The sequence below is a fragment of the Etheostoma spectabile genome, chromosome 5, assembly GCF_008692095.1.
Source record: "Etheostoma spectabile isolate EspeVRDwgs_2016 chromosome 5, UIUC_Espe_1.0, whole genome shotgun sequence".
Lineage (NCBI taxonomy): Eukaryota > Metazoa > Chordata > Actinopteri > Perciformes > Percidae > Etheostoma > Etheostoma spectabile.
The window spans coordinates 23,479,664-23,502,147 of record NC_045737.1 but is presented as its reverse complement, the minus strand read 5'-3'; the positions used below and the strand labels follow the sequence as shown (position 1 = coordinate 23,502,147).

Genomic DNA, 22,484 nt, shown 5'->3' with positions numbered 1-22,484 from the left:
GAAGTTGAAGTTCATGTGACGTATGTGACTGTACATTTGTAGATGTTTGTGACTGACTGTTTTTAATAAGGCCTTCCGACTGGCCCAGCTTTTCTGTGTGTAAGAATGTCCCCTCAGTATCATGATAGAGAGGTGATTCTTGTATGATCCCAACGTCACATATCCGATTGCTTTGCATAACTATTGAGGCAATGCTGCTTGCTGCATGTCAGTTTGATTAATTATATAAACATACAGTTGTTCAAAGTCTCACTTTAATGCCACTGCTTGGGGCTGTGTGTTACACAAGTGTTGATGAGTACCAGATGAAAGTGTTTTTTTCCCAGATTGATTGGACTCCATTGGTTAAATGATATGATACTCAACATTCAGAACAATAATATGGCAGTAAACCAAATATCTGCGATGTAAAGATGTAGTGGAGTAATAGCTTCCTGAGCAAAAAATAAAATCACACTCCCTTTGTGTGTGGTGTGATCTAAGCTTCTCTGTTCCTTGTTTTGATAGCCGGTTTGGCTGTGCGTGCAAAAATGTAGGTATTTCACAAATTGGGGAATGGTTTGTGAGAGCCGTGTGGAGGCAATTCCAGTCCTCTGTGTTTTTAGTATTTGGGTACAGCCACTTTAATGTCCCGATTGACTTGTTCTTTCTGTCTCTTTTTTTGTATTTTTATTGGTGGTTCTTATTTCTGCCATTAGTTTTTCTTCCTGTCACGCTGCCTTTCTTTTCTGACTCTCAGGATTAACGAAGCAGCTGATTTCAAGAATCACAAGATCCAGGTAGCAAGCTGTCTGATCTCTCTAAAAGTGGAGCCTTCACCGGCCCTGTCAGTCAACCTCTCTGGAGCCCCACTCATCAAGATTGTCCTTACCCACATTCTGGTAAGAATCAACCCATACAATGTCCTTTATCTGCTATCCTTTTTGTGTGAGTCAGTCATGCTGGGAAAATGGAGTTCCTTTCCAGTTGGCGGGTGCTGTTGTTGGGTGTGGGACACCCACTTTATCAGAGGAAAGAGGGCCTTGGTTCTGTGACTACAGTAGCCGGATCCCCCCATTTGAAATATATCAGCTCTATTTTTGGTGTTCTCTTACGTAAGAAAATAAGTGTTTATCACTGACCAAGGCTTGTGCAGCTGGGCACCCACCAGCACAAAGAGTGAAGTCTATTTTGGTTTTCATAGAGTGCCTAACTCTTCCATCGCAGGAGCATGTGGCTTCCAGAAAGCAAACTGATTATGGACATTGGAAGTGCAGGCTTAGGGCACTTTGAAAGGAACAATAACTTTCTTTTATGAACAACATATTTTTGTTGCTGCTTTATGGCAGGAGCTGGGCCATTTTTCCATGGGAAATGCAGTCGAAACTCATCATGAAAATTGACTTTAAAATGTGTATTGCATTAGCACGCTTTACAGAAAAGCTTTTCTAGCATGCTTTTCTGTAAAGCATGCTAATGCAATACACATTTCACAGCAATTTGTATCTATATATATATATATGTATATATATGTATATCCTGTTAATGTGCAAATAATTTTATATATATAAAATTATTTGCACATTAACAGGATTTTGAAGCCATTCTTTTCCTCTACATGAAGTGAATGAGTTAAAATCCTGTTAGACTATCATACAACAGCATTAATAAGCCAGTTGACTAAACCCCCAACAATGTGGCTTAGTTTAGTTTACAAGTCCTACAAGAGTTATTCACTTTCTATTGAAGTGGATTACCAAAACATTTTGTTTCTCTCCTCACTTGTAAGAGCACAAATGAAAGCCATGCAGCTTTATGAAACCATGGTAATATTGCTTTGTTTGCCTTCACATTCCCTAGTGAAATAAATGTTTATTCTGCAATTATCTGGCTTGGTTTGTGTGACAGTGATTACTTTGTTTGTTTAAGCAGACACCATGGGAGAGGGCTTATAATCTCCTTTGTTATGGGTGCGCTGGAAATGCTCACAAGCTCTGTTGTCCGTGGAGTCGAGGTGTTTCTATTTTAGTGGGATTGCCTGTAACACTGATCTAAGGATAAATCAGGTTTCTTACATTCTTTCCCCTCTGGTCCATTACAAATAAGCTGTTAAACTTATTACTAGCGCACACTGATTGGAACGCACCATGCCAGCATATTTCAATTTAATTCAGGCTGCATAGTTTGGACGATGAGTTTTATTTAGGAGCTGAATCGTAATTTGGCACACAGCACTTTTGGCTGTGATTACGTACAGAAAAAGGGTTATTTTGCTGTAACTGCTTTGCTGTAAAGTCCTGTTGTTGGATTTAGTCAAAAAATCTACTATTTTTGGAGTTTTAATGTCTTTGGCAGCTGATGGATACTTATCACCTCCCTAGCTTGGAGGCAGGGAGGGCGGCGCACACAGTATGAGGCCGACCTTTCCCATCATTGTTTATGTCGCTCTTTACTGTGTGCACAAGTTAAACCTCAAAGATGTCCCCACATGGCACCAGTTCAGTGGCTGGGAGTAAGTGATTTGCAACTGACCTCTCTGTTTATCCCCAGAAAGTAGACAAACACCCAGTGACTTCATTAAAACCTAGCTGGGGGAGGGGGCACTGAATGTGTCTGAAGCAGAATGTGTCAGCTTTCTCCTTTGTCTTCTCTTGCTGCCCTGGTAACAACAAGTCCTGTGTGCCATCTCTTGTTCTGTACAACGAGTCACCTACTGTCATTACTCCGACCCAAATGTCATCCGTTTTCTATATCTGACACCCGCCATGATAAAATGGATCGTACCGGGGATTGATGGGGTCATCAACCCTGTGTCATGGCAGGTACCACTCACTAAAGGCCATGTGCTTTGTGTCTGATTGACCCTACAGTCTTGATTGATGCCCTTTAAGTACACTGAAACAGCCTGGTGAGGTCATGCCATTCCCAGTTGACTCAGTCAGAGTCAATGTGCCGCCATCACGTTATGTGGCACGGTTTGATACTCAGACAAGGTGTTATCAAGACTGCTGGAGGCCCACATGCGTTCTCACGCCATTCAGCTGCAGTGTTGATTGGACCCTGGCTCCCTCAGTGATTTATTACTGCTGTCTGACTCAGGTTTGGTTTGAGAGAGCCGAAGGAGAGAAGAAGGGGAGAAAAGGGAGGGTGTGAGGCATTGGGGTCTGTAGTTAACAGTAATACATACATAAAAACGCTGAGACCTCCTCCCTGTCCGCTTCTTCCGTCAAAGGATCACGCTGATGCTATGAAGTGAATGAATGGAAAGATTGATTTCATGAGCAAAGTGGATTTATAGGGTCAAAACTGACAGGATTTAAAAAACAGATTTTGGCAAGCAAGCCTGACTTTACAGGCTTATAAAGCAGTGTGTTAGGTTGGTGGCTGCGTAAGAAGGGTCGAGGTGAAAGGGTGAAACTGGGTGGCAGCACTGGAAGAGCACAAGTGGTCTATACTTGTCTCTCAATTTACTTTCATTTAATTTCATTTGTGTATGTTGTGTATGATGTAATGTAGAACTGCGAATGGTTAGTTTAAAAGAACTTGTTGGGGCACCTGGTACAGAGGCTCAGTCCTCAGTGACTGCGGCCGCAGGTTTGACTCTGACTTGCGGCCCTTAGCTGCATGTCATTCCCCCTCTCTCTCTCTCCCCTTTCACAACTTCAGTTGTCCGATATAATAAAGGCCTAAAATACCCACAAAAATATTTTAAAAAATAATCTTTACAAAACAAACACATTTTTCAACATTTTATTATTTGCTTTCTGGAGTTAAGGCACCACTTGCAGTATAGAATATCTGAATGCTAATACAAAGCTAAAGCTTAGCTTAAAGACTGGAAACAGTGGGGATCAGCTAGCTAAGAGAATGTAAGAGAGTTTGGTGGGAAGTAAGTAAAGAGGTCAGAGGCAGAAGGGGAAATTGGGGGGTTCGTGTTGACAAAGACGTCTAGACTTGTTGGAGCTAGCGGATCAATTGTTCTTTAACTTTGAAAATAAACACGCAAAGGTTATTTAACACTTGACCCATTGTGTATGCCAATGCTAGTATCAGTCCTTTCTGCCACAATAATAACCACTCTTATTTGCCAGTCTTTTTATAACTCCCAGCACACGCCTATCTCAAACCTTGTGGGCAAAATCTCTCCTCTGTCCCTCTCTTTCTCTCTCTCTCTCTCCCAACCACCCACACCCATCCATACACCAAGACATAAATAAACTTAAGTTGTGTGAGCCCACACACTGATCAATCACAGATGGAAGTCTGGCTATTGCTATTCTTTTCTTGCCAAAAGATTTTAGATTCTCTCTTCTCTTCAGATTCTTCCCCTCCCATTCAGCACCCCCTTTCTATCACCACTCAAGCCTCGCGACCACCACCTCTCTCACTACGTGCTGAACAGAGCAGAGCTTGAGCTCAGAGGAAAAGGAGAAAAGGTCCTGATTCTGTCAATATGATTCTTTCTATGGCCTCAGTTAATGTTCAGACAAAAATTCAAAACCTGTGGTTGTATGTCACCCTGTGTCAAAACTCAACATGAGAAATTCAAGCATGTGAATATGTGACTTGATTGAATATTTGTAGTTGTAAAACAAATGTGAGAAAATTATGTCAACTGCAAAGACAAAACAACAGATACAACTGAATGTGTGGAAGAAGTAGGCCTATGATAGGTAGAAAAAAAAAATCACAAACAGCAGTGACATGAAGCTAACTTTAAATAAATATAGTAGATGGGCAGGTTTTGGGATTTCATCATGTAAAAATCAGGGGAAATTGAAACTTCAAGAGAAGAGCAGAGGGAAGGGAAGGAAAATCACAAGGGTTGGCAAGCAGGGGATGTATATTTGGTGATTTAATAGAATTAAAACATTTATAGTATATATACACATTACATATAAGTATAGAATACGTCTTCTTTATTGTTTATAATAGATTATCAATTGGTTTTCATACAAGATTTGGTCCCGATTCACAGAAACAAAAATTAAGGCGTCAAAATGGTCGCTCCAGATTGCAAGCCGTTTACGGAGCTCTGTGGTTTAACATTGGTGCCATAAGGAAGGGGGCAGCACTTTAGTGGCAGATGGGAATTTTTCTATTTTATGTACTATTTCCCACGTTATAACGTCTCTGCAAAGACTCAAAATGTAGTCCCTTACCTAACAAATGTTCCTACAGAAACCAGAGAAATGTTACATTGGCCTCATTTGAAAGACTTGGGGGAACATATGACCTTATGCATGGAGAACCTCTCCCGTTGTCCTGTGAGTTTACTTCTAAAAGTCACTATTTGTTGTTCTGAACAATTAATAGGCGAAGTACAGTATTTCTGTGAAGGTCCACCGCTCACCTTATCAAAAACAACCAACATTTCTGTTCATTTTTTTTAATTGTCTCCAGTTTTCCTCACACCCTGCCTGCATACCTTTCAACGTGTCTCGTTTTTTTCAATGTCTACCTCAGAGACTGAGTTGAGACCACAGCTGCATGTCTTATTACATTTCCTCTGGAGGCATGATCTCACTCAAGGCCAGTTACGTTTTGCTGCATGGGCTCTGCATGGGTTGTGTCAGTGTGATGCTTTTATGTACTGACCTTAAGGTGGTTCAATGGGCAGATTTTTCTCAAACTCCAAGTCAAGTTTTGAGCTGTGGTTGCTGGACTGAGTAATGTTACACCATACCTCGGTATGCCTTTTCCAGACATACTGCAATAAAGTGTTTCCTTACCTTACTAAATTTAAGAGCATTAGTCTTTTTTTAATAATGTAGCCATTGTTAAAACCTGGCTACATTAGCCTTTCTGTTGATTTTTATTTTAACTTTCACCTACTGTACACACCTCCACAAAAACAGAAGATGAGGGAGGCTTTAAATACTGTTTTGTCATTGTGTAGCTTGTGACTGATGGGTTTTAATGCTGGTATGGAACCTGCTGACAGCTGCACTGTTAAAATTTGATATCTATACCGAATAGAGAAAGTGCAGTTTTTTTTTCTTCCTGCTTTTTAAATTTAGCATAACCAAAGCCTGTATTTAGACTTCTTCGCTATTTTGCTCTTGGGGCTGCATATATTGTTGTACCACTGCTGGATGGATGAATGGGTGTGTGCAGGACTTTGTTCCCTTCATATTTATTCAAGGTCCACTCACTCAAGTGTGTGTGTGTGTGTGTGTGTGTGTGTGTGTGTGTGTGTGTGTGTGTGTGTGTGTGTGTGTGTGTGTGTGTGTGTGTGTGTGTGTGTGTGTGTGTGTGTGTGTGTGTGTGTGTGTGTGTGTGTGTGTGTGAACAGGTTCAGGTTCAGGTTGCTTTATTGGTACCCGTGGGTAAACTAGGTTTACGGTCTAAGAGGCAGAACATCCTTAAAAAAAACACTGTATTCCTACTAGCACTTGCCTGTTTATTTGGAATTGACTGTTGAAAAGTTCTCCATCTTTTCTTTATTTGTGCCCTGCTTGAGAACTAGCTGTCAAAAGCTAAGATTTAAATAAGCCCAGAGTTGCTCGACATCTAGGGATTTGCAGAGAAATATGCTGTTGGCATTTTGCTGAAGCCAGCTCGACCACAGCAAGGCTCCGGCTTCAAACTTCCATCTCCGCCAGTCATGGGAGGTCTGAAAGACACCAACGAGGACAGAGAAGCGTGCATGTATACCAATTGCTGGGTTGTGCGTGTCATCCGCGACTTAAATGCTTTTGTGATGCATGGAGTGTTTATTTTCATCCCTCGATGTTTTATCCAACAGACTCAAAGCAGTCATAAAACAGCGAACGGATGAGGCGTGCTTTGAGTTAGAGGCATATACACATCAGATGGCAGCCAGCGGCTCTCATGGTGATGTTTGAGGCTTTTTGCTTACAATTACAACTGATTGGTGTGGTGGGGTAAATGGCTGGTAGGGCTGTGTTTTCATCAGCAAGTTATCAGGACACACCATTAAATATCTGTTACGCTGTTGACCTGGCAGCGAAGAGTGTTTGTTCTCTTTTAAAAGAGTTGCATCATGATTTACAATTATAAAACCCTGCTGCTGAAGAGAAGAGAAGGGCAGAGTTTTCAACTGATCACCATCTGGTGGTGAGCTGGGTCAGGGGATGGGGGAAGACTCTGGACAGACCTGGTAAGCCCAAACGGATAGTGTGGGTAAATTGGAAACATCTGGAGAAGGCCCCTGTTCGACATCAGCGCATTGGGTGCGGTACAGTCAATTTATCGCAATGTTGTGACGAAAAGAGAGCTGAGCCAGAAGGCAAAGCTCTCAATCTACCGGTCAGTTTTTGTTCCTACCCTCACTTATGGTCATGAAGGCTGGGTTATGACCAAAAGAACGAGATCTAGGGTAGAAGCGGACAAAATGGGTTTCCTTAGAAGGGTGGCTGGTGTCTCCCTTAAAGATAGGGTGAGAAGCTCAGTCATCCGAGAGGAGTTTGGACTAGAGCCGCTGCTCTTTTGTGTCGAAAGGAGCCAGTTGAGGTGGTTTGGGTATCTGGTAAGAATGCCTCCTGGGCACCTCCCTAGGGAGGTGTTCCAGGCACGTCCAGCTGGAAGGAGGCCTCGGGGAAGACCCAGAACTAGGTTATATCTCCAACCTGGCCTGGGAACGCCTCGGGATCCCCCAGTCGGAACTGGTGAAAGTGCCTCGGGAAAGGGGAGTTTGGGGTCCCCTGCTGGAGCTGCTCACCCCCGACCCAATACGAGATGAGCTACAACAAATGTTACATGAATATATTACATTAATATACAGTAATATGCATACCCTTATAATATATATAATTAACTTATAATGTATTATTTTCACATTGTTGTACATGAAGTATCTAAATATGTCTTCCACCTCTGATAGCTGCTAGTCAACTAATATTTCTTTGGTTGATTAGTCATGTTTAATGCTTTTTTTATGCTGAACGACTTATTTCCAAAGAACTTATGAGCACATCTCTAGTAAACAGAAGTTGTTGCAAAATTCTTTGTAGAGAAACTCAGTTTTACAATCAACTAATCGATGAGCAGACAAAATTCAATGAGCAGCTCTAGATTTTTGACAGTTTTGTATTTCACTACCGTGTTGGTTGGGCTTAAAGTAGTTTGGGTCAAAGTAATCACTGTAGATTGAGCTGTGGTTGACATATGCGCCAAGTGGGAGATAGCAAAATAGAAGCGCCAGAAACACCTTGACTTTCTAGGATTCATCAGCTTCTCTCTCTCTGACCCCTCTCCTCTATCAGCATGTCACTCTGTGTCACTCTACTGTCACTAGCTTTCACCCTCTTCTCTCTCTCTCTAAAGCTATTCTCCATACAAGGCTCAGAGTGATTTCCAAGGCGATGTTTGCTGGCCTTCTGTTATTAATAAAGACTTGGAGCTCCAGCTCAAGCCTTGGCTGGTGGCGGAGGCCTCAGGGCACCAAGGGAACGGTGTGCGCACAAAGCTCGGCCAGATCTCTCAGTGCATTTTAACACTCACCCAGTAACTTTCAGGTTCTTGCACCTCTCCTCAGATATCAACTGGAAAACACACGCAGGATGTACCACAGACAGACAGTTGCTAGAGAGGAAGCATGGCCAAACAGCCCTCCTTATATGTGTGATGGTCTGTTAGTCAATGTATATTTAGCTTGTGCCTGGTGCATATGATGGTTTGATAATGATGGATTGTTTCCCAAGAACAAGGGTTTCAATTGTGTGCTTACTGTGCATAATTAGTCTTCCTTCATTGGACATGAACAACAAAGGGTTAGTGATTGTAGAGAGCAAATACAACACTGTAAAGCAAGGCTTACAGTGTGCCAATTGCAGTTTGTCTTTCTTCCATCTGCTTTCATTTACACCCAACAAGCAATGTGACTTATTAAAGCCCACAGGGGAGCAGTAAATTCACCCATGGGGTTGCTTGCAGCTCGTCAAAGCTGGAAACCGGCTTGTGATGATGGGGTGCATTCACGGCACTCCCATGGTTCTTGAACCCATTGTGCTGCCTACTCTAATGGGCCAGATGCATATCCATCCATTGCATTCATCTCAAGGGTCACAATAAGTGATGACTAAAGAGCTGCATGTGCGAAACAGACAGAATGAGACCAACGATTCGGTTACACAATGAAGTTAACGTATTGTGCTATGCTTTTCAATTTGAATCACTGAGTCTGTGGGCCAGGAAACAGACAGCCTGAGTGTCAGTTTCACTCTCTCTCTCTCTCTCTCTCTCTCTCTCACTTTTTCCAGAAGGAAATAATGCAGACACAGTCTATCTAATCATACACTTATTCAGTCTGAGAGTCAAAAGGCTTGGGGAATGAGAAGAGGTGTGCAGTCTCTCGGTATACTCCCAACCAGCCAATGAACATGTTGTTTTCTTCAGATGACAGATTGAGGAGGGTAGTGGTTTGACCTGAAACCAAGGCCAAGCCCCAATTACTGCATTCTTGCACTGTAGCCATTAGCTCACTGTCTCCGGGGACTCCAAATCTCATATTAAGGAATGACACAGAAAAAGGGGAGTTATAATCAAATAAGATTCTTGAAGACAGCAGGGATTTTAGCTCAGTGTAATAATCACCTTTGCTGAGTGTCGATCGCCGTCTTGTCTGTTCTTTAGTATGATGTCAGACCTCTCTAGTTGTAGAGACTGAGGTCTTTAATTGGCATTTAAGCACTAATAAATTGTCTTTATTTTATATCATAAGCAGAATATATAAAATGTTTTACTCCACTTTATTTAATGCTTTAAACTTTGTTTATTTGGTTTTGCATCACAGCATTTATCAAAAATAATAATAAGATATTCAGAGGGATAAAAATAGCTAAATATACAGCATTTTCTACCCTTACTGTATCTAATATATCAAGATCTGATACTTCTTTTGAGCATATTCATGGGAAGAAAGCCAAAGATCACAAAGGAAAGAATGCTGCTGATTTGTGTCTGAAATATTCCCCAACGCTTCTTGATCAAAGCACATTTTCTGAACAGGTTTGCTTGAGTTTTGCTTGTAATTTAATGAGCCAGTACAATCCAAAAGCAGATGTTTTCCTATTGCACATACTCACAATTAAGACATCTCATTTTCTATTTCTTTTTCAGACTAAAGAACAGCAAGAGCAAGTCCTAAATCAGAGCAATAAAGTCTTCCTCTACTGTGCTTTCTTGGATTACAGGTGGGTCTGTGTTTGTGATTTAGATGCAGCATGTCTCAATTAATCATTCAGATGTTGAGCCAAAGGGATTTTGTATCTTGATTGTCAACTCATTGCATGTTCTTTGCTTAAGTCTAAAGGCTTTAAATCCTAAGAAATGACCAATGACTTGGAATAGGTGTACTTCCCTTTTCCCTATTCAAATGAAAAACAGCCAGTATTACATATGTTACATGTGTTCCTGTTTCAGTTTGTTGTATCTTGAGCAACAGCCCTCTGTTAAGAAAAACTGTTGATCTGATAAATGGAGCCAAAACACTACTAAGAAAGTATAAATCATTTTAAGAAAGGGAGTGTGTTTAAGTTTGGATTCAAGGGCTTCCTCTTCTTACTCCCTTTTGCGCTGCAGCTCAAGAAAAATGTGATTTATTGGATTGCCCTGTCAGATTGCCCTGGTAAATTCAGCAACAACGAAATAATGTCTGGTGCCTCCCTTAATAGATCATGCTGAGTGATTGTTGCCAGCAGTGTTCCTATAAAACCCTCTGAGTATATTTTATCTGTAAATAATATCTAATTGTCATCTTTTTCAGTTCAAAAGAGGGAGTATGGTCCAATGAAGGTTGTGTACGCTCAGATGGAAACATGACATACTCTGTGTGTTTATGCAACCACCTTACCAACTTTGCCATACTTATGCAAGTGGTGCCCTTAAAGGTAGGATATTTAGTTACTTTTTAATGCACCTCCATTTTTCTTCTTGCATATTAACCCTCTGAGAACGAAAGAAGCACAGGCGCACCCAAATGATGTTTGGCAAAACTCCCTCTCAAAAAGCGATATTACAAAATGTATTCACTATTTTAATTACATGTACATATAACCTGAGACTTTGGCAAATTCATTTTAAGCCCCGAAACAATTAATACAACACATCATCAGTTAAGGTTTGTAAATGTAAATGTATTGCTGGGCAATATATCGATATTATATGGATATAGTGATATGACACTAGGTATTGTCTTAGACTTTGGATATCGTAATATCCTGATTTGTTTTCTTCTACTGGTTTTAAAGGCTACGTTACAGTAAAATGATGTACTTTTCTAAATTTACCGGACTGTTCTAGCTGTTCTATGACTTGCCTTTTCCCCATTTTGATGGAGACATTGTTATTGTTATTAGCAACACCTGTGCTTTTCTTGCTGTGACACAATGCGTTTAATTAAATCTGTGTAGGTAACTGTAAACCTCCCACTACTATTTAGAGGAAAGTATATTCCTCTACCCCAGCCATATTCAAAAGTGTGTGGCTTCCTCTGTGTCTTTGTCACAAATAGTACATTTGTAGGAACATCGTTGGAGAGGAAGCACCGGTTAACCACACAGTAAACATCCAACCCGAAGCCCCCACTTCAGCCTTTGGACAGTTTATCGTTCCTCCCTGTAGGTCAATTGTAAGCAGACCTACATAGTCACAATGTCGGTTTCACTGGTGGTTTTATGGTTCTAAGTACTTCGGACAACCATGATTAAGTGTGGTATTTTTGGGTTGTTGCACAGGTCAGTGGTCCGTTTCTCAAGGACTACACTCTCTCAAGAGAACTGTCCCTTCTCCAAAAGCTGTCCTCTTAAAACATCTGGGGTGATTCTCATTCTCTTCTCTGAACGCTGTCCTGCACAGTATTTTAGAAAAAAAAATGTTTTCCCAATCACTTTACTGTTTGTTTTTTCCAAGTTAGTGATATTCATAAACACAATGTATTGTAAAGATATGTGATAACTAAAGGAGCTTTAAACCCATGTACTGGACCTTCATCACACCTGTCTTCCAGGTCCCTATAGCCTAACCACAAAAACAAACAAAAACCCAGCACTCATACTGGCACACACACACCAGGACAGTATTTTAGATTTTTTACATTATCTGCAAGTGGAGCAATTTGGAATGGCAAACGTGTACATTGTCACCACAGTCTAACTCATTGTTATCCAAGATTGTGTGCCACGGGAGTATGGTCAGCATCCACTACGGCTTCTTTAAATAGAAAATTGGGACTTCTTGTTGCAGCTAAGTGGGCCAGCGCTTTATTTAAGGAGCAGAAGTCTATTTGATGCTATACTTTCCCTTAGCCAGTCTCTAATTAGTGGGCTGGCTCATCGCTCAGCTGCGAGGGAACATCCCACATATCCCTTTTTCTGGAAGGCTGAGACTCCTCTGCCCTTGTAATGACAAGGCACACGTGAAGACAGTTAATGGAGAATCCAACCCGACCCCTCAAAATAGCCTGAACTCCAAAACAACATCAATGTATGAGGCTGTACAGCATGGGTATGTGCATATGAAGAAACACAGTGTGTCAATCTCAAGCTTCTTGGACAAAATAACGGAATTTCTCAAAATCATAACAAAAAAGTAACTGACTGCACATTTACGGTGAAAAAACGTCCATCAAAAACTTTCAAAACATCATGTAAAATAAAAACAACACAAAATATGTGAATACTTTTCATTTAGAAACGTTTTGATTCCATCTTTGTTTTATTCTTTACACAGGAGGATTTAAACCGTTTTGCTAAAACTTTTTGACAGGGAGCCCAGTCTTGGAGAGTAGTCTGCCTGAGAAATAGAGACAGTATTGTGTTCATCGTCATTAACTACACAGGGAATGATACAGGCTATATAAAACAGGCTAAACTAGCTTTTCTAGCGTTCTTGACACAATGTACCGACATACTGTACCATGTCGGCAAAAATAATACTGTTTTTACATGTTGTCTTGTCCACTGTTAACGGTGATGTGTCTCTGTACACAGCTCACTAATGGCCACAGGGTGGCACTATCAACCATCGGTTATGTTGGCTGCTCAATATCCATCTTCTGTCTTGCCATCACTCTTGTCACTTTTGCAGTTCTGTCGTGAGTATCATCACTTTAACAACCTTTACTGCACATCTGTATTTAAAACATTTACCTTTTATGTTTTATATAAGTTGTATTACCGAAATGACCAAAGTGCTTGAACAAGTTAATGTGATGTTGTGCTGCTACTTCTGCTTTACAGGTCAGTGAGTACCATTCGTAACCAACGCTACCACATCCATGCCAACCTGTCCTTCGCCATCCTGGTGGCTGAGATCTTACTGCTCATCAGCGCTCGCTTCGACCCGGGCACGGTACATCCACAGTACTACACATAATGTTGTTGATGATGATTATAATGTTAATATAGATAGATAGATTTTCATTGATCCAAACATGGGAAATTACAGTGATACAGCAGCAAAATATCAGACACACAACACACATACAGATTATACTAAATAGGGTAGAATACAAGGACAAATATTCAAAAAATGAAGACAAAAATAAAAAGTGGAGAATGTGGAAACGTATATACAATTTGGGAACAAAAATGTACAACGACTTAAATAATATTTATAAAGATGTAAGTAAAACTTATGTCTGTACAAGTTGCAGTAAGTGCAGAATCTGAATCTTATCTAACACTCAGTGATGAAGTGTTAACAAATTGTGTGGTAGGAATGATTTTCTGTAGCGGTCGGTGCAACATTTAAGCTGTTGGAGCCTCTTAGAGAAAGTGCTCAGCTGTTGGACCAGTGTGGGGTGGAGAGGGTGGTCCGGGTTATCCATGATGGATAACAGTTTGTTCAGTGACCTCTGCAACCTAAGGTCACTTTGCAGCCGATAGCGGAGCCAGACGCCTGTCAGTTTGTTGAAGACAATAAAGAAACAAATGTGGTGATGATGATGATGAGTGATAAAATGAACGATGATTATTGTGGTGAGGGTAATGGGATTAGTGTCTCGCCATTTATTCTAATAAGATTATTAGAATAATAATGAGAGGTTGTGTAAGATGATGACCAAGATGATGTATGAAGTGTAATACAGTGTAAATTGTAAAATGTGGTTAAGTTAAAGACACACTAAATGATTAAAATTGAAAATGAAAGGTAATACATCTAAAATTAAAATAAATTCCTTTAAAGAATAAAAATACATACACAGAAAATAAGGAAGGGAATGATGGTAAAAGGCCTTGTCTCTTGTCTCTTGTCCCAGCTGCCTTGCAAAGTCATGGCTGTCCTGCTTCACTTCTTCTTTCTGAGTGCCTTTGCCTGGATGCTGGTGGAGGGCCTCCACCTCTACAGTATGGTGGTCAAGGTGTTTGGCTCTGAGGGCAGCAAGCACTTCTACTACTATGGCATTGGCTGGGGTAGGTCTGCTCAGCACTCTTTAATTACTAATGTTAGATGGAAAACACAGGTGATATATCTGCCATATTGGCTTCAGAATATAACAAAGACATCTGTTTTATTGTGTGTCAATTTCTTGTTTGTGTGTTTAAGAATACACTGTCATCCTAATGTATTGTTTGTGATTTCACCCATTGTTCTTGCCTCTACCTAATGCAAGGCCATTACCATAAATATTATTTGGACATTTTTTAAATGACCTTATTGGTCAAACATTCCTTACGAAAAGAAAGCGACTCGGACCCTGTTGAATAAATTTGCTCGGAGTTGCATATTCCAGCATAACAATTGCCTCCTCTGATCTGAGTGAACTGGAGTTTGATGGACAGATAAAAGGAATCTGGGACATTCGTATACTGTCTGTGGCTGCTGGGGAATGCAGTCTCTCCTTCACATGCTGAACCCATTAGTTGAAAAACGATCCCTTTTTTATTACTTCCTTTCTTCAGTCCAGAGTGATTTTTCATTTTGTGTGGCCAGCTACGAATTATATGCTGTGGACTTGTCTGACGGTTAGAAGTGTAGCTGTTATACATAAAAAGTAAAATACTTGATTTATAATTAATTGCGGCTGCTATCAGCTTTGTTGAAAACTGTTGACTTATTTTCCATTCATTTCCCCCTTCAAAGTAAAGGTTTCCTTGTAGTATAGCAGTATATAGTTTTTCCAGGGAACTTTAGTAATTATTTGCACAGGTGATACAATGGGTGGAGTTTACCATGTTGGACAATATAATGAGTGTCACAGGGTTTGAAAGGGCTACAAGGCTGGTTGCTAAAATTAACTGAGGCATACTTCCAGATGACACTGTGAAGGTTGAAATACCATGTGAATTATGTTGTAATCACTATTCAGCCTTGATGTGTCATAATGTATGTCTTGGGAAAAGAGTTTTAGGTCTATAAGTGGTTTTGAGATTATTCCTAAATATTTCTTTTGGTTCCAGTCTTGTTGATCTAAGGGCCGTAACACACCATATAAAAATCGTCTGTCAGACAGTCTGGCAAGGTTGGTGACTCGAGTCTGTTTGGTGTGTTTCGTGCCGTTGTTCGTCCAGATTGGTCTGGAGGGGCCGTCGGCCTTCATTTTGGCTGACCTGACATGCTCAGTTGGAAGGCAGGCACTGCCGGCAGGCAGAGTCAAATGACCAATCTGATTGGTGGACTGCAAACCTGGAAATGAGGAGCGGGATGATCGTGACTAGAAAAATCTCTCAAAATCAGATAAAAATCTTTTAAACTGAACTTTGTCAATCCGAAATGAAGACAGATTCAGCAACTGCATGGCCTATTTCTCGCTTAAAATGCTTTCAGAAAAAGTAAAATATAGAGTAAGAGTAAAATATAGTAAAATATGATAATAATAATAATAATAATAATAAGACATTTTATTTGTAATGCACTTTACATTTCAACAAATCTCAAAGTGCTACAGGCAAGATCATAAAAGCAAGGTAAAAAAACATCAGTGTAAAATATCTATAAATAGTGCGATGACATTTTTGTGCAAGGTTAAAACTCATAAGTTCTGCTAAAAAGAAATGTTTAAAAGTCTCAATAGTCTGTGTTGCCCTCAGATGGTCAGGGAGGGCATTCCAAGTCCGAGGAGCGGCAGAGCAGAATGCACGATCACCCATGGTGCTGAGCTCAGTTCTGGGGAGAAGGAGGCGGTTGGAGTTTTTTGAGAGGAGGGATCGTGTAGTAGTGAGAGGGATGAGTAGTTCTTTCAGGTGGGGGGGTGCATTTCCAAAGATGCACTGGTGGGTGAGAATTGAGATCTTATATTCAATCCTAGCAGAAACCAGTTATGACATTGTATTCTCAACAAACCGCCATGACCATAGACAGTTGAAGAAATGTACCAACAGATCTGGTTGTTCTGGACAGAGACCAGTGAAGGATATTAGAAGCACTTTTCCGTTGAGTGCTGAGCGTTAATTCGCAGCCTCCAACTGAGCATACCGATGTAGATGTGACGTGAGCAACCTGTCTGAAAGTTTTAAGTCTTCTGGTAGCTGTGCCAAGATAAATCTCAATCATTCCAAATGTTGCAGAGTAGGAGAGCGTAGGTATATGTTAGGAGATAACATAGGCGCAGGCTGATTATTGCTAATAAACATGCTAGTTAACAGTAATTAAACCTAAACAGCTAATGTAAGTCAAAACTGTCTGCAAGTTTTTCCTGACAATACAGTGATTTGTCGACTATGCGACAGCAAGTTGTTTGGTGATGACACAATCGTTAGCCGATTTTTACAAAAACGTCTGCTATGGAGCCATAATGTGAGGTATAAGGAAATGGAGCCTTAAATACATTGTTGTGTCTCTTTTAAAATAAACAATGGACAACTTAAGTTTTTAAACGCTTCAGATGTAAAGTTATTCGTTGTCAAAGTGGCGCCAAAATGAATGGTAGTCAATGGAACGCAAATAGTAGGTGAGTGCTTGGTGGCATTAAAATGGCGCCATGGGAGCTACGAATCGTGGACACTCACTTACCCCCTTGGCCATGACAGTCTGGCTTTGAATTTCCGGAGAAACCAGACCCACGTGACGCGTTCATCCAATCAGCTGTGGATTTTATTTTTGGGTGACAACACATGTTAGTGCCACCAGCTGTTATGGAGACGTATTACGTCTCATCGCTTTGGTGCGTTCCGAGTCACTTTTTTGACCAACTCAGGGAAACTGATCAGTCCAACTGACATTTCTGTCGGTTTTGTCTGGTTGGTGTGTCAGGAGTTTTAGAATGTGGCGTGTGTTAACGCTGTGATTAATCTAGCTGTAATCGCCTCGGGCCCAGGTCCACAGGGGCAGGTTAAGCGTGGGTCAATTTTTGTTTTGTAGAAGTTTTCTGTGGAGCTTTTTACCAGAAGTAGTGCTATGGAGCAGGGTTTTTGAGAGTGGGTGCCAATTTTGTTCATATTGTGATGGCACACATACACATGCACAAGCACACAGTTGGTGACATTAAAATGTAGCAATGTGCTAACAAATGCCAGGGGGAGGAAGACAGCTAGCAAGCAAACATAGATGTAAACAATGCATTTTAAAAAGTTGGTTTTATAAGGAAAGAACCAACTGTACTTGATGCATATTCATAAATATATTTTTGTTTGATGTACTGTAATAACCACAAACTAATTGATACAGCTAATGCTGTTTGAAGGGACTGTACTTGATTGGTACTTAAACACAGCAGGCTACAGGGTACATGCAAAATGCAAAGGAAGTTGAAGAAAAAGATGGTCAATGGGGCCCCACATCACATTTCTGCCCCTAGGGCTCAATAGCATGTGAATCAAGTCATGGCTACTGTGTGACATGTTTAGTGAATGTGTAACGTGTGTGTGTTTCTTTGTTTTTCATCAGGCTCTCCATTGGTAATATGTGTGGTATCCATGACATCAGCTCTGAACAGTTATGGCGAGGTTGACAAGTAAGTATGACCTAGGGCTGGGCAATATATCAATATTATGTCGACATCAACATTTTGGATATCATGATATGACACAGGTGTCTTTTCCTGGTTTTAAAGGCTACGTTACAGTAAAGTGATGTCATTCTCTGAACTTACCAGACTTACTAAGCTGTTTAATTATTTGCTTTTACCCACTTAGTCATTGTATCCACATTATTGGTGATTATTTAGGATTTTGTGAAAGCACCAATAGTCTACCCTACAATGTCGCTGCATTATTGACTGATGCATTTGGTCAAAATTAATTAGATTTTTTATTGCCTAGTTCTAGTATGGCCTGCACTTTGAAAAAATTAAATCCTATGATTTATATGAAATTAATTTTATTCCCTCAAAGCTCGGGGTTATTGCCAAAGAATGTGGAAGAAATTGTAATCATCCAATGTGTTTAATGTCATACAGAAGTTTTAAGTTCAACAGTAACGATACATGTCATTCCAGATTTACATTCCAGCATTATAGCATTTTGTTCTTTTTTTACCCTTGCTCCTTGTCCTTGATTTCTCAGCTGTTGGCTGTCGCTGACGAATGGGGCCATCTGGGCATTTGTGGCACCGGCTCTTTTTGTCATTGTGGTGAGAAAACAATTAGCATTTGTAATTTTTTACAGTTCCCAATTTGCAACATAATTCAAACTACAGTTTCATCTCTATTCATTGTAGATGTATATTCTATTTGAGGAAGAAAGAAACAAAATAATCTCTCCTGTGCTCCTGTGTAAAATGTTTTTCACATCCTTTCTGATTTCTAGGTGAACATTGGCATTCTCATATCCGTGACCAGGATCATATCTCGAATCAGTGGAGAGAGCTACAAGGTTCATGGAGACGCCAACGCAGTCAGGTGAAATTATTTATTTTCACGATCAGACCAGTTTTCTTATCAAAAGCTAATCATTTAAACATGTTTGTCTCTTGCTTTGTTTCTAGGCTGACTGTGAAGGCGGTGGCAGTGCTCCTGCCTATACTCGGCATTTCCTGGATCTTTGGCGTTCTTGCTGTCAACACACACTCTTTACCTTTCCTGTATATTTTTGCTGTATTCAACTCGTTACAAGTAAGTTCCTCACTAGGGGACTTTTTCTTTTCCAAAATGTTTGCAGCCATTTGTGAAAATTATGCTAAAGTTGAAATTTTTTCCTTTTTCTTTAGGGGTTCTTTGTCTTCTTATTTCACTGTCTTCTCAACTCTGAGGTATGGTGCTAAACATATTGGATTTGTGTTTTTATGTTTTGATTTGTCACGTCTTGTGATAGAAAATTGTACACATGCTAAACCATCAATTTATCTTAAGTATTCTAATTAGCAAGGAAGGGACGATGTTCTCTGCTGCAGCCCCAATTTGTGATTTAGGGTGATAAGAGGTATTCTGCCTGACATTTGTCACCATTTTCTGGTATGGCTGTGCATCTTTCTGTAGGTCAGAGCTGCTTTCAAACACAAAACCAAGGTGTGGTCTCTTACCAGCAGTTCCATCCGAAACATCAATGTGAAGCCTTTCAACTCTGACATTGTAAGTGCTGCTGGTGTTAACAAAAATGAGCTGCTCAACTGTTAACTGCCTGAGTCTAACATTTTACTTCCCATCCTCTAGATGAATGGAAACAAGGAGGGCGTGACTCCCACAAAGATGAACACATGGGAAAAAAGCACCAACTCGGCTAATCGTATTGACCTCTCCGCTGTGTAGAACCATTTCTGTCCGTGACAGGAGAGTAGTCTGAAGCTCACTAGTGTAGAATGACAAACACTGGCTAGAGTTTTCTCCCACTATGTTATGTAATGAATCAGACACTCATCTGCTCAAGTGAAAGTGAGACCAAGGGAGGTGTTTTGTAGCTGAATAGTAGCTTCTCCTTTAAAGACAAACAGACTCCAAGGACTGTGCCTTTTTATTTTCTCATAAAAACATACTGTGTTCCCAAAAACAAGAACAGGGATTTCTGAGGATGTCATTGTGAGTCTTGACGTACAGGAGTGTAGTTTAGGGTCCAGCATCAATGCTCTGTGTGGTGGAGCTTCTAGATTCCATCTGACATCTGTATATTGCAGTTGATTTAGTAATTAGCAAGAGTTTATTTAACTGATGCTTATTTGCTTTCTTGCTGAAAGTTAGATGAAAAGACTGATACCACTTTCATGTCTGTTCAGTCAATTGGTAGCCACCGCCAGCAGCTGGTTAAAAAGAAATACCAAGGAAAGCTGTTTATTTTCCTTAAATATAGTGTTAGATTTAAGCCTTAAAGCTATAGTGCGTAGTATCTGCCTCCCCTATGAGGAATTCTAAGTAATGACAACAAAACTGTTGGCATGGTACAAGCCTACTGTGACCGTGCCATCACAAAGGACAAATTTGCTTATTTTTCCTGAATTAACTTCTCCAAGATTCACCTGAGTCCTACAGCTTTAATCCAATGTTGGGGACACAACAACTGCATGATAACAATGGCTGAAGCAGCAGTGAATTCAACCCTATGTAAATCTGATATAATGTATTTATTTATTTTGTGATTCTGAATTCTCTATCATGTCTTCTGCAAAGTGTCACAGCTCAACAATTGGTATGTTCTCATGTTGAATTCTGTGTCTATTTGTATGTTTTCCCTTTCAAAATGAACTGGTATATTTGCAGTACCTCACATCTTAGTAAGCTGCAGTATGTTATGCTTTTTGAGGAATCGTGATTAATGGCTGTGTTTTGGACACAATTCTGTGAAGTTTATGTTTTAGCTATTTCTGTTGCAATTTTCTTTCCAATTTTCTTAAATTTTTTTGTACAATGAAATATGTTCTACAACAGAGGGACTTTACAAGGTTGTTGCTTTTATTTCTTAAAATACTGTGAGAATAGAAGGAGATGACATCACTTATAATGTCATTGATCTTACACTGTACCAACATTAGGCTTCCTTTACTCTAAGTCAGTCACTCTGCACTTACTTTTCATGTCAGATCTAAATTTAGATATTTCAATATGCTTGTATGGCCTTTAATGATTGTTGTCTTATGGTACTATGGTTTGTGCTTCCAATTATCTTTATTATAAAATCGTTTCTGACAATAAATCTGCGTAATTGTTCTGTCTTTATTACATGATGTTCACATTTGTATTTTTTAACACTTTACTGTTTGGTCTATACACAAACACACAGAATACAATGCTTTGAAAATAAAGCAACAAAAGGAACAAGAGACTGTGTGTGAGTTTGTGTCTGTGTGTGCGTGGTGTGCTGTGCGTGCCTGCTTGTAACTGTGATTTACATGATTATTAATCAGTTTTTGGTAAGGATGGCTTTGAAGAATACCCAAACCTAAAAGTTGCTGTCAATGTGACTTATATGGAGCCATCCTACATTATGCAAACAACCAGATGAGAGAAGTGTTAAAGGAAAGGTTCACAATTTCCCATGTCTCCACTGAACCTCAAGAAAACAGTCCAGACAAACACAAAGGACATGTAGTAAAAATACTAACTTTCCACTTGATTTGGTTAACTCGGACTGCTGAAGCAACCCTCATCCTAGCTTCAGATAAATGTTGGACTATATTTACACATAACACCTAGTGGATTTAGGTGGTGGAATAGAGATGGTGAACATGTTTTTTATTGTATGTGGAATATGTTTTTTTTTTTTTTATATTTTGGTAATCTTTGTTTGAGCGTTATCATTTTTGACTGTTCGAAAAACCGTAGCATACGTACCAGCGCATAAAAAAAATCGCTGTGCTGCTTGATACCTAAAATAAAAACTTCAGCAACCACGACAGTATCTAATTTGTAAAATGGCTGCTTCTTGATACAGGGGTTTAAACATGAAGCCTAGCTAAATGAAGTTATTGAATTCCGAGTTGTCCGTGAAGGCGTCAGCATCAAACCTCTGCCTGTCTGTTTGCGCATGCTCGCCGTGAGATATGAATAACTCAGGCAACGCATGGGTAGAAAGGTGAGCAAGACAACAATATCTGCGCTCAGTGTCTAAAAACAAACAGCGTTCACAACACTAACGTGCGCTTTTAACTTCTACCGGTTCTAGAAAAGTAACAGGGACTAATTTGAATCGTTAAAAGTCACAGCCGGTTGCTAATATTTTGTAACACAGTTGTTGTTTTTAACTTGTTGTGTTGACAGAAACTTCTTCATGTTGTCATCGATGTTTTCTTCGAGTATGAAGCTTGTCACGTGTGTTGATAGTATTTTCCATCAATGATATGGGATTTACCGGCACGAGGGAAGAGTCGTGGGACTGTACGTCTTTTTCAGTTGGAGAATCAACCTCTTGATACTTGAACGCATTTATTTTATATTATTCATGGAGTCTGTTGGGAAGTTTGAGTTCAACAGGAAAGACCTGATTGGTCACGGCGCCTTTGCAGTTGTGTTCAAAGGCAGACATAAAGAGGTAAGTTTTTCATCTGAGACCGATTTGTCTTGTCTTTGTCTTGATAAATGTTAGTCCTGTGTATTTATATCCTGCTTTTATTTTACTTTTCAAGAAACGTGACTGGGTAGTTGCTGTAAAATGTATCAACAAGAAAAACTTGGCCAAATCTCAGTCTCTTCTTGGTAAAGAAATCAAAATATTGAAGGTACTAAAGTTGACTTTTTA

General features: G+C 40.0%; 2 protein-coding genes across 6 annotated transcripts in view; both read left to right on the top strand.

The window, feature by feature from the left end:
* The window catches only part of adgrd1 (adhesion G protein-coupled receptor D1), a 32,325-nt gene extending 11,381 nt beyond the window's left edge, over positions 1-20,944 (top strand). For all 3 annotated transcript variants that reach the window (XM_032517324.1, XM_032517323.1, XM_032517325.1), the window contains 13 exons: positions 740-881; positions 10,063-10,136; positions 10,709-10,832; positions 12,933-13,036; positions 13,182-13,293; positions 14,204-14,357; positions 17,770-17,836; positions 18,387-18,453; positions 18,630-18,721; positions 18,808-18,934; positions 19,030-19,071; positions 19,298-19,390; positions 19,472-20,944. In XM_032517324.1, the coding sequence (XP_032373215.1) occupies positions 740-881; positions 10,063-10,136; positions 10,709-10,832; positions 12,933-13,036; positions 13,182-13,293; positions 14,204-14,357; positions 17,770-17,836; positions 18,387-18,453; positions 18,630-18,721; positions 18,808-18,934; positions 19,030-19,071; positions 19,298-19,390; positions 19,472-19,567 (1,294 nt within the window). In that variant the 3' untranslated portion in view covers positions 19,568-20,944. The remainder of the gene's footprint in view (positions 1-739; positions 882-10,062; positions 10,137-10,708; positions 10,833-12,932; positions 13,037-13,181; positions 13,294-14,203; positions 14,358-17,769; positions 17,837-18,386; positions 18,454-18,629; positions 18,722-18,807; positions 18,935-19,029; positions 19,072-19,297; positions 19,391-19,471) is intronic.
* Positions 20,945-21,765: 821 nt separating this feature from the next.
* The window catches only part of ulk1a (unc-51 like autophagy activating kinase 1a), a 13,581-nt gene continuing 12,862 nt past the window's right edge, over positions 21,766-22,484 (top strand). For 2 of the 3 annotated variants that reach the window (XM_032517329.1, XM_032517326.1), the window contains exons 1-2: positions 21,830-22,277; positions 22,372-22,464. In XM_032517329.1, the coding sequence (XP_032373220.1) occupies positions 22,188-22,277; positions 22,372-22,464 (183 nt within the window). In that variant the 5' untranslated portion in view covers positions 21,830-22,187. The other variant, XM_032517328.1, reaches the window with a different exon arrangement.